Below are 12,500 nucleotides of genomic sequence, written 5' to 3'. Positions count from 1 at the left end.
ATTAAGAGCTACAAACCTGTATATTAAACTATTTTTATTTTAGGTACACTTGTGTACATTAAAACAGAACCCAACTCTATATTTCAAACGCATACAATGAATAGACAGGATTTTGATGCAAGATGAAAAATTTATGCTGAAAAGTCAGAACAGGATCAGGTTATTTTATATATTTAAGATAAAACACACATCAAATCTCACAGCATTCGCTGTAACATGGAGGCTGCAAGCCTACTAATACTGGCTTTTGGGTAATAGATAAATAAATATGGAAAAAAATTAATTTGTGGCGTTTGAGAATCGATTTTGAATCAAACACATTTTTAAAAACGATTAATCGGAAAATAATTTTTTTTGCTCAGCCCTATCTAAGAACGTAGCAAGTTTGATCCATCAAACAAGAAATTGAAGTGGAAAAATACCATAGAAAAGGGCTTTTATACAGTATATAGGGCTATTATATACTGTATCGGGGCTGTAAGGGTAAACCTTTAAACCTTGCATCACAATAAGTGTATTGTGATTGTCACAACATTTGGTAACTAAACATAATTTTATTAAGTTTAGTGACAACATGTTACAATGTTTACATGGTACAATGACTGGTAGGCCGCTGTTTTTATTATAGCTTGACACAAATTTCACGATTTCAATTCAATTCTTGTGATTTGAATCTGATCTTGATTCAATATCGATTAATTTGGATAAATATTAGGTACAGTAGATACATGTTAATTTTTCTCAAGAAAAAACAATAATATCTCACCTAATGCTGTAAACAGACAGAGAGCCCTGTCAGCTGGTATTATTATTAAAGGTAAAAAATAACAATTCAAAGTAAATATAATGCGTTTTTTATTATAATAACAACGTTGTAATATTTTAATGATACAAGTAAAAAATCTAATAAATATGTAGCCTAATATAGTGCACATATTTAGCTAAATACTAGCTAATTTTTCAGCCGTGTACATATTGACATCATATGAAAAAGATTCTGTCACGTTAGTATATATCACTAATGAGAAAAACTGATTCAAAACTGCATATAGACCTTGAGAAACACTGATGACCTCGTGAACTCGAGTGTCTCTGATTTCATTTCATGCTCTGGCGTAACATCGCATTAGAGTTGCTGAATTCTTCCGGTTATGGAAATATATATTCATCCCAAACATTCCGTACCTGCAAGTATATTTTATTGACTCCGGGAATGAGGTCTCCGATCTTCCCAAACATCAGCCGGCCGACTCCAGACGACGCTCCGATACACACGAGCAGAAGCCATTCCCTCTGAGTGTCCACAAACTGCTCCTTCACAAAGCTCATCTGTGCCGACACAAGACAACATCAGAGGATTAACATTACATCCATCTATCTATCTATCTATCTATCTGTCTATCTGTCTATCTATCTATCATCTATCTATCTATCTATCTATCTATCATCTATCATCTATCTATCTATCTATCTATCTATCTATCTATCTATCTATCTATCTATCTATCTATCTATCTATCTATCTATCTATCTATCTATCTATCTATCTGTCTATCTATCTGTCTATCTATCTGTCTATCTATCTATCTATCTATCTATCTATCTATCTATCTATCTGGAGCACAAACCCAGTCTGGAGCCGCACGGGTTATATCTGTGGCAATAGCAACTATACATTGTATGGGTCAAAATTATCCATTTTTCTTTTATGCCAAAAAATCATTAGGATATTAAGATCATGTTCCATGAAGATATTTAGTAAATGTCCTACCGTAAATATATAAAACATGTATTTTTGTGAGTGAATGCAGCACAATCGTGAACATAAATGCACAACTTTAAAGGAGATTTTCTCAATGTTTACATTTTTTTGCTCCCTCAGATTCCAGATTTTCAATAGTTGTGTCTCGACCAAATATTGTCCTATCCTAACACACCACACATCAATGGAAAGATTATTTATTCAGCTTCTATATGATGTATACATCTCAATTTGAGAAAATTGACCCATGTGACTGTGGTCCAGGGTCACAAATGATCTTTTTATAGCTCCACAAAGTAGTATCTGGTCCAAACACATAAACATTAGTGTCTTGTTGACATAGAAGTGCTAGTTAAGTGTGATTCCCGTGACTTAATAAGCATCGCTGGACTGAACGAATGGCTTTGTATGGCCATCGTCTTCATCAAAGCCCCTTTTCTTCAGCCTCCTCAACCACAGCATTAATGCGGCTCTGTGGTGGGAACACAGGAAAGCCAGCTATAAGTTGAATATTTCCGCTCATAGACGCCCTTGTTTCTAAGAAGGGAAGGCGGAGGTCATGGGGTTAAAAATAAAAAAAATCCTTTAGAAGCATTTCCTGACCCTAGAGATCACAGTCTTTTGAAAACGGCTTGAATGAGAAAACCTCAGGGGCACATCAAAAGCCATGAGATTTCACATTTAGGTTTAATGCGAAGGAAAGGCTTTCCTATTTCACCACAGAGCGGCGAGAGTCTCTAATACACACACAAACGTACAACAAAAGCCGGGACAGAGTGTTTACTTCTGGTCCGAAGCCTGAAAAAACACGACTGAAGGTGGAAGAGTGAGACTGAGGCGAGCGGGGAAAGGTCTCTCTCATTAACTTCACACACACACACACACACACACACACACACACACACACACACACACACACACACACACACACACACGCACGCGCGCGTGCGCGCGCCAACTCACACCTAACCAAATAAACACTTGCTTCAAACACATACCGATATTTTGACATGTATCAACACAACACAATTGCAACGAATGCTCACATTAACACACACACACACACACACTTCTAGTTTCCTTACATCGGAAACTGTCGGATTTTTAATGATTTTGAAAGAAGTCTCTTCTGTTTACTAAGGCTGCATTTAATTGATCAAAAATACAGTAAAAACAGTACAAAATTATAATATTATTACCATTTAAAATACCTGTTTTCTATTTGAATATATTGTAAAATGTAATTTATTCCGGTGATCAAAGCTGAATTTTCAGCATCATTACTCCAGTCTTCAGTGTCACATGATCCTTCAGAAATCATTTCTAATATGATGATTTGATGCTCAAGAAACATTTCTGATTATTAATACATATTTTTCAGGATTCTTTGATGAATAGAAAGTTCAAACAAACAGCATTTATTTGAAGTAAGAATAATTTGTAAGAATGTCTACTGTTATTTTTTCAGTAAAAAAATTTTTTTACTGCAAAAAAAAAAAGACTGTAAAAAAACAATGACTGGAAAAAAATACTGTGAAAAATGTACTGTAAAAATTTTTTTTTACTGTAAACCTTTTTTTTTTACTGTAATTTTATTTAATAATTTTCAGTAAGTTTGCTACTGCACAACACGGCTAATTTGAGCACATCTCCATTAACCACACTCTGAACAACTCAAGGTCTTGAACTACTGTGTTTTACAGCGAAAGAGAAGCACGCATGATGGATCCACGCTTCATCACATTTTATGGCCTGATACCCTTAACCGTGACACACAAACCCTATTAATGCGCTCAGTCCAGCAGCTGGAAACCAATTCTAAAGCTTAAACTTGCTTTGAAAAACAAGCAGCATTACGGCCATGTGCGTCGGGTATCCGAGTAAAAGTATGTCCATCACTATGACAACAGAGAACGAGTGAGAAGGAAAGGTGAAACAAGGACAGAAATCCCCAGAGTCTGACCTGAGATGACACACGCCGAGTTAATAATTCATCATCAACATGTGTGGACTCATCACATAGGCGTTCTGTCATGCAGAGTGCAGTAAATATTTCAGCTCACACAACCCTAAAACATTATTAATGCATGGGCCGAGCGCGTTGCTCCTATAGCCTCCTCCGCTCTCTAAATGTTAAACGCACACCGGCTCGACTCGCTGTAAATCGGAGGCGTTTTGTGTTTATATAATGGCCATCGGCTTGTAAACAACAGCCTCTGCAAAACAGCAAATGTCACGTTTAATATTCAGTCCAGAAATTAAAATGGACTTTTAATTTGGTATTAACTAAGCATGCCAACAAACTGCCTAAGAATTTATTTGCTTCAATTTTTAATGATTTATTGACTGAGCAAATAAGGATTTGGCATTGTAAATAAAAAAGTAGAGCTACTGCATGTTTCATACATAAATTATGTGCTAAAACTGAAAAGTTAGTTCAGTCAAAAAAAAAATTGTCATATTTAGTCATCCTCAAGTCATTTTAAACCATTGTGGCACAAACACAAATTAATGCTTTTTTTATATGCAACAGTATTATTTTAGTAATATTTATATACTATTATACAATTTTTTCATATTTCGAATAATTTTTTTATATAAGAAGCATATAACAACATTACGAGCCTTTAAAATAGTATAATAGGGGCACTTTAACTAAAATGAAAAAATAAAAATAATAATCGTAATAAAAAAAATCGCATCCAAAAAAAAAGTTTGTGTTTACATAATATATGTGTGTCACATTTTTCTTAAATATGTACATGCATGTGTGTGTATATATATATATACAAAATAATTATACATAGTGCATTTTGGATGCGATTAATCGTCGCCCAGCACAAAAAATATAAATATAACAATGGTAACAAAACAGCACAGAACACAACTCACCAGATGCACGGATGGAAAGAAGTACACACACATGTGACCCAGGAATACAAATTGAGATGTATACATTATATGACAGCTGAATAAATAATCTTTCCATTGATGTGTGGTTTGTTAGGATAGGACAATATTTGGTCGAGACACAACTATTGAAAATCTGGAATCTGAGGAGTAAAAAAATCTTAACATTGAGAAAATCTCCTTTAAAGTTGTGCATTTATGTTCACGATTGTGCTGCATTCACTCACACAAATACATGTTTTATATATTTACGGTAGGAAATTTACTGTATACCCCACAAATCTACCGTGCGACTTGTGATTTGTGTGGTTTTGTGATCCAGGGTCACATATATATTACATAAACACAAACTTTTATTTTGGATGCGATTAATCACGATTAATCGTCGCCCAGCACTATAAAAATATGGTAATAAAACAGCACAGCACTCACTAAACTAATAAAGCACAGAACTCACCAGGTGCACGTAGGGAACGAAGTATCCCAGAACCGCAGTGGCGACGCCGAACGCCCAAACCCGATAGGTCAAAACGCTGAACACTCGCACGTTAAAGTACTTCCTAATTTTGCCCAGGCTCTTCTGCCACCGGCTCGCCGACTCCAGGCCTGACGCGGGTCCCTCCATTCCCACGCCTGGCATCGGGCACATCCCGCTGGGCATGAGCGGCCTAAAGGTGAGCGCCAGCAGAGACTGGACCAGCATGAAGATGCTGAGGATCTGGAAGGTTCTGGGAAGACCCAGCGGGCCCACGACCTTCTTCAGGAGCACCGGGAGCCCCATCGAGAAGAGGCTGCTGCCCGCCGTCACCACGCCGTTGGCCAAACCCAGTCTCTGCCGGAAATAATGCCCCAGGATCACCAGAGACGGCTGGAACGCAAACGAGGATCCGCAGCCGAAGAGGATCCCGTATGTGAAGTAGCGCAGACCCAGCGTGCTGGAGAGAGAGAGAGAGAGAGAGAGAGAGAGAGAGAGAGAGAGAGAGAGAGAGAGAGAGGGAGAGAGAGAGGGAGAGAGAGATGTGAGAAACTAGTAACTTGTTTTGTTCTTGGAGTTATTTCTTTACAGTTTTTCTCGATTGCTTAAACACTATAACCAGGCTTTTGAACTAAAATTTCAAAACCATAATGCCATTTATCAAAAAGCACACCCATTTCACTAAACTATAAACACAAATCCCTTCATTTCTCATTGCCTACACCATGTGGTCATTTAGAAAGCACTAGTATTCAATATTGTTCACTCAAGTCAGCACAGCTTCAGCTCAGTTAGCACACAATTACGCAGGTGAAAACACTGAAAGTCAAAATTTAACACACATCAATCAGATCCTTCAATAGATAGATAAAAGGGCCCGAATCAGTTTGAGTTTTGGAACAATAGATCCAGAAAGACATGAAGAAAGAAGTTGAGGAGGGATAGGAGGAGGAGGAAAGGTAAGGGGAAGGGCAAGAAGACAAGTAGTCTCGGATGAAATTCAAGCCACTTTAGTTGACCATGTCCTTGTCCATGATATGACTATGGGGGAGGCTGGGCTACGAGTAAGGCCGAATTTGAGACATTTCACCGTCGCCTCCATCATCAGAAGCTTCAGGGAGGTGTGCTGGCAAACAACATTCTGTCACTGAATAAGAGACAAACATTTCAATTGTCTTTGATGAGGTTTATTTTCTACCAAGAAAAGGCCAGCAGTCGTACAGTCACACATAGTGTCTGCAGAGTGTGCAACCCGATCTCACGGCAATTCGTACGAATTTTACGAGGTGGCTAATTCGTACCAATTCATACGACCTCACTCGTACAAATTTGTAAGTTTTTTGCTAAATCGTACATATTTTACGATTTGCCAAAATCGTATGAATTCATACGAATGACCTACCCCTGACCCCGCCCCTAAACCCAACCGTCACGTGGGTTTAGACAAATCGTACAAATTCGTACGAGTGAGCCACCTTTTAATCACTCGTACAAATTCGTACGAATTGGTCGTGAGATAGCGTTGGAGTGTGACAGTGAAGAGAGAGCATCCTTCCTCCTTTATAGTCTTGACTCCCAGAAAGTTATCTTTCTAGGCCAATGATGGTTTTTCAACCATACGTGGAACATTCTTAGACTTGTTCATCATATTTTATCCTTGAGTGGAGGCCCTCCTGTCACGACCAACACTCTTTACCATTCCAGTACAATTCCATATTTTACTGTAATAAGGTTTGTGTGTGCTCTTTTACTGTCATATGATGGTCACACACATATCTTACGTAAGTAAATATATATATATAAAAAAAGTACTTTTACAAGAGTAATGAATAAAAATATGCCAATGTATCCATTAGTTGTGTCTTTTGTTTTCATGTGAAAAGGTTTGTGAGGGGGGAACCACAAGCAACATAACTTACCAGTTTTGAAAATGTTGTTTTGAATTTATTGCACCAGTGTGTCAGACTATGTTGTAGTGTGTGTGATTTTGATGGCTTGTGTGTGCAGTCTGAGGACAAAGTTTGTTTTTTCAGCTAGAGTGAATGGTTTTGAGTGTAGAGCTTCATTTTGACCTGAAAATAGGATGTTTGGGGAACTGGGTGAGACATTATGGATTTGTGTTTACTGTTCTGAGAATACGAGGCATAGTTTCAAAAAATGTGTTTAAGCAATCGAGAAAAACTGTAACATGAAGAGGCTTCACAGGTGAAATATCATGCAAAAGTTCATTTATTTCAGTAATTCAACTTTAAAAGGTGAAACTAATATATTATATAGACTCATTACATGCAAAGTGAGATATTTCAAGCCTTTATTTGTTATAATTTTGATGATTATGAAAACCTTTTCACAATATTCTAATTTTGAATTTGGGGTTTTCATAAGCTGTAAGCCATAATCATCAAAATTATAACAAATAAAGGCTTGAAATATCTCACTTTGCATGTAATGAGTCTATATAATATATTAGTTTCACCCTTTAAGTTGAATTACTGAAATAAATGAACTTTTGCACCATATTCTAATTTGTCAAGTTTTAAAGTTGTGCATTTATGTTCACGATTGTGCTGCATTCACTCACAAAAATACATGTTTTATATATTTACGGTAGGAAATTTACTAAATATCTTCATGAGACATGATCTTAATTTCCTAATGATTTTTGGCATAAAAGAAAAATGGATAATAAGTGATGGATTGCGGTCCTGCGAGATTGAATAGAGATCCTGCAGGAGACACTTGTGTTCAAAGCCTGAGGCAGGGAAGCAAACAGTGTGTGTGTGTGTGTGTGTGTGTGTGTGTGTGTGTGTGTGTGTGTGTGTGTGTGTGTGTGTGTGTGTGTGTGTGTGTGTGTGTGTGTGTGTAAACGCAGCAGGACTGTTTTTTTCTCTCCAACCGTTTCTAACAACAACGAGAGTTTTTTGAGCTTGGAATAAAACCAGCACTCGTCAAACTGCACAAGGATCTCAGAAAGTGGACAAAACAATGAGAAGGAAAAGAAGGGAAGAGAAAGAAAGCAACGATTACATAAGTGTCCCACACTGTCCTACGTGTGTATGCATTCTTCTTCTTGTTTAAAGTGTTTTTCCGTAACCTTTTACATAAGCACTTAGGGAGGCTGCAAGTGATTCGTCGTCTCCTGAGTTCTGCTTTCCTCTAAAGACATGAAGACAGGAGACCGACGGACATCTGATCAGTGTAACAAAGAAATGTGCCTCACACTGCCTGCAAGCTCAAATAAAGCACAGAACATTACAAAATGGATAGTCTGATCATCAAACATTTATTATTATAAGATTTTGTTTATGGAAAAATGTTGTTTTTGGATGAATGACCAATAAAATCATATAATAATTTTTTTTTCACAGAAAAGTATTGTGTTTAGAAAAATAAACAAGAAAAAAATCATATAATAATAAATATATATATTTTTAAATTTTTCAAAAGGAAAAAAAAACATAATAATAAATTATTTACAGAAAAGTTATTGTTTTTGGAAAGAATGCACCAAGAAATCAACAGAATTTACTGGGGGAATTTTTTTTTTTTTATTCAAAAGGAAAAACGTTATAATAATAAATACTTAACAGACAAATATTGCTTTTTTGTCTGTAATTTTGTTTTTAAAGTCTGTAAAGTTTTTAAAAAAAAGTTTTGTCTGTAAAGTTTTTTTTAAATAAAGTCTGTAAAAAAAAAAAAATCATATAGCCTAAATAATACATATTTTACTGAACAATATAGTTTTTTTTTCTATAAATACACAAGAAAATATATAATAATTAATATTTTACAGAAAAATACGTTTTTGGAAGAATGTCATATATAATATTAAATATTTTGGAGAAAATTTATTTATTTCATTTTGTTATGGCATGTTTGTCAGTTCAATTCAACAGTTGTGATAATTAATAATTAATGTGAATTATAATCTAATAACATTTTTAATTCAAAAGGAAAAAGACATATAATAATATAATACTTTACAGACAAATATTTTTTTTGGAAAAACCATAAAATAAATATTTTACAGAACAATATTGGGTTTTTTCTACAATAAATACAAAATTTTTTCTAAAAAATACACACTAAAAATCCTATAGTAATAATAAATATTTTACAGAAAAATATTGTTTTGGGAAAAATGTCAAAATATAAAATATTTTGGAAATACATTATTGATTTCATCTTTTTATGGCATGATATGAAAATGTATATATTTAAAAAATGCATAATATGACCATCTTGAAAAATAAACATTGTTTTTATGGTTTTATACACGGCTTTATGCAGCACACACACACACACACACACACACACACACTCCGCTGTGAGCACTGTGAGCTGTACATCTGTGTGTACATCTCGAACACGGCTTTATGCAACACACACACACACACACACACACACACACACACACACACACACACACACACACTCCGCTGTGAGCACTGTGAGCTGTACATCTGTGTGTACATCTCGAACACGGCTTTATGCAACACACACACACACACACACACACACACACACACACACACACACACACACGTACACACACACACGTACACACACACACGTACACACACACACACAAATATATAGAATACAAAGACTGCATTGAGTGTGAGGAAGCTGTGTACGTCATGTACAACCTAATACAACTCAAATGAAGAAATTCAAAGAAAAGATGCAGTGAAGAACATATGAATGATCACTGACTTCTTTGTCTAGTCCATACACAGCGCTGGCTGAGCATTCTGGGTAAAATAAATGTGCTTGGAAAGGGTGAAAGAATTTAAGTAAACATAAAATCCCAATGCATGGATCATTCGGATGAAATTATCGGTATGTAATTTGCGTATCATAGGCAGAGGACACTCACATTCTTTGCTTGATTTAATTTTGTTCTGTGCAGTTATGCTAAATGTGTCAGTTCAGTTCAACAGTTAATGGAAAAAAATCATAAAGTAAAAAATATTTTAAAGAACAATATTTTTGGGAAAGAATGATGTTTTATAGAAAAAGATTGTTTAAGGAAAACTTTGATTTAATTTTGTTCTATGTAAATAGTTATGCTATATTTGTCAGTTCAGTTCAACAGTTATAGCAAAAATCGAATTTTTGAAAAAATGCATTAAAAAAAAACATTGTTTTTGGGAAAATGCACAAGAAATCAATCACGTAATAATACATTTTGTGCAAAATTTTACAGAAAAATATTGTTTTTAGAAAAATGCACAGGAAAGAATCGTTTTTTTTTTTTTTGTAAAATGTTTATATAATTTTGTTCTGTGTATTATAATTTGTTACATTTATATATATATATAGCGCTTTTCTTTTACCAATGTGCAGCATCACCCGCCAGAACGCCCACCACACACACACACACACACACACACACACACACACAAATCCAATAAAAAAATATATATTTTCCTGAAAAATATTTTTCTTCTGAAAAATGCACAAGAAAAAAAAAATTATTCACAAAAAAAAAATTCCAGAAAAATATTGTTTTTGAAAAAATGCACAAGAATATTGACCATAAATAATGTGGTGTGATGAAACAGTATATTTGCTTAAGTCATTATTAGGCAGTTTTGCACTGATAACCAACATTTAATCCCAAATATCTGTGAATATAACAGAGTACATTTAAATAATGGTTATGGTGGCTTTTGTTTTTTGGGGAAATTTATGATTTAAAGCACATACATTTCAAAGGTACAATGAAATGTCTAAAGGATTTCACTGTTCAAAAGGATTAAAAGAAGGGAAACTATGAAAAGGAAAGGCATTTACGTAGCGAAGGAGCTGGTGAGGAGGCCGAGGAAGGCCACGAACGCTCCACAGACGGCCGTCTTCCGGCAGCCGAAGTGATCCGTGAACATACTGACCACCGGAGAGCAGAAGAAGATCATCCCCATCGCCAGCGCTCCAACCCATGCTGGAAACCAGACAGAGAACATGTGGTCAATACATGAGGACACACAGCACCAGAACTCTGCTATTCTGTTGCTAGGGCGTTGCTATGTGGTTGCTAGTTTATTTCTTATACTGTCCCCAAGTCTCTTTGGCTCAATGTATGTAATAATTTAAGTTGATTTCATTTTTTATTATCATTGATCCCCTTTTTTCTCCTTTTCTTATCTCTCACTTGCTTTTGTGTTTATTTTATGTATTTTGTGTAGCCCTATTTTGCACCCACACTCAAAAAAATAAGCCGTTGAACGAACTTAATTAAATTAAGGAAAACTTTTCCACCAAATTGAATTACATTTTTCCAACAAAATTAAATTAGTTTGAAATGATTTGTTGTAATCTTGTTGTACGAACTTAAATTAATTTAGTCAATCCTGCTAGATAAAGTTTAGTCAGGTTAGTTAAGTTTTTGTCCTGCCTAAAATCGCCAACATTATAATTTTAGACTTTCAGGAGCGACAACCAATAGGAGTGAAGTCAGTGGAGCGCGCGTGATCATCCGTCACTCAGGCAAGTTGAACGAGAAGCTAATTTTAGCCGTCAGAAACTGTGCTATAAGTTGTGATATATCTCCGTGTGCTTCACAGTACTGACTCAGAGCCTGACTGGTTTCGTGAACACATATAGACGGTATTTGCCCGTTTGTTGCAGTTAAATAGCCGCACAGTTTCTCGTTCATCATTAATATTATGCATGTTACACTGATTACATTTATATTTCGAATTTTCCTTCCAAAATGTTTGTTTGTAGTGGCAAGAAAACGGATTTGTTGTCTACAACATGGAGAAACATCCATGAATGTCACTCACAAACATTACTAGGCAACCAGTAGCGGTTAATTATTAATTATTATTAATTATTAATATCATTATTTACCACTCTCCGCGCCTCCCTATGGCATGCTCTGGCGCCCTGGGGAGGACTTTGAAAACCCCTGTAATTACACGTTACGCCCAAACCACACCTATGAATAATGAAGCGACTTCAGACCAACACATTTTAGATTTGCGTCGGGCGCAAGAGTCGTTTATCCCGCCGGTACAATAGCAACAGCGCCCGAGATCCGCCCACAGAGTTACTTGCGTTTCAGTGAAAAGAGGAGCGTGTTCCGGCGCAAACGTTCCCTGGTGATATTTTGCAGTTTCAGAAAACAACTCCGCCACTGACCAGGAGAAACCCAGTCTAAAGTCAGCGGCGCCGCGCGTTAGTCATATGCTATTTTAAGGGCGCGTGCTTGGCCATTATGTAGCGTTTGAACAACGCACACACACTTTAAATTCTCTAATCTAAACAGACGCAGCAGTTTTCATTTTTGCAAACCATACATAATTACAAGGAAAAATATTACTACACGAGGGATATCATTGAAGATGT

General features: G+C 35.8%; 3 protein-coding genes across 3 annotated transcripts in view; all 3 read right to left on the bottom strand.

The window, feature by feature from the left end:
• The window catches only part of srp72 (signal recognition particle 72), a 253,770-nt gene that overhangs the window by 115,113 nt on the left and 126,157 nt on the right, over positions 1 to 12,500 (bottom strand). The window lies entirely within an intron of this gene.
• Positions 1 to 12,500, bottom strand: part of arl9 (ADP-ribosylation factor-like 9) — a 324,624-nt gene that overhangs the window by 205,349 nt on the left and 106,775 nt on the right. The gene's annotated exons all lie outside the window — the stretch shown is intronic.
• The window catches only part of slc16a2 (solute carrier family 16 member 2), a 42,352-nt gene that overhangs the window by 7,714 nt on the left and 22,138 nt on the right, over positions 1 to 12,500 (bottom strand). Inside the window, exons 2-4 of the mRNA XM_079629912.1 lie at positions 10,947 to 11,091; positions 5,130 to 5,607; positions 1,186 to 1,329 (exon numbers count right to left, since the gene is read on the bottom strand). Coding sequence (XP_079486038.1) covers positions 1,186 to 1,329; positions 5,130 to 5,607; positions 10,947 to 11,091 — 767 coding nt within the window. The remainder of the gene's footprint in view (positions 1 to 1,185; positions 1,330 to 5,129; positions 5,608 to 10,946; positions 11,092 to 12,500) is intronic.

The sequence above is a fragment of the Phoxinus phoxinus genome (assembly GCF_949152265.1).
Source record: "Phoxinus phoxinus genome assembly, chromosome: 12".
Classification (NCBI taxonomy): Eukaryota; Metazoa; Chordata; class Actinopteri; order Cypriniformes; family Leuciscidae; genus Phoxinus; species Phoxinus phoxinus.
The sequence above is the reverse complement of the archived record's forward strand: the minus strand, read 5'-3'. Positions and strand labels throughout refer to the sequence as shown.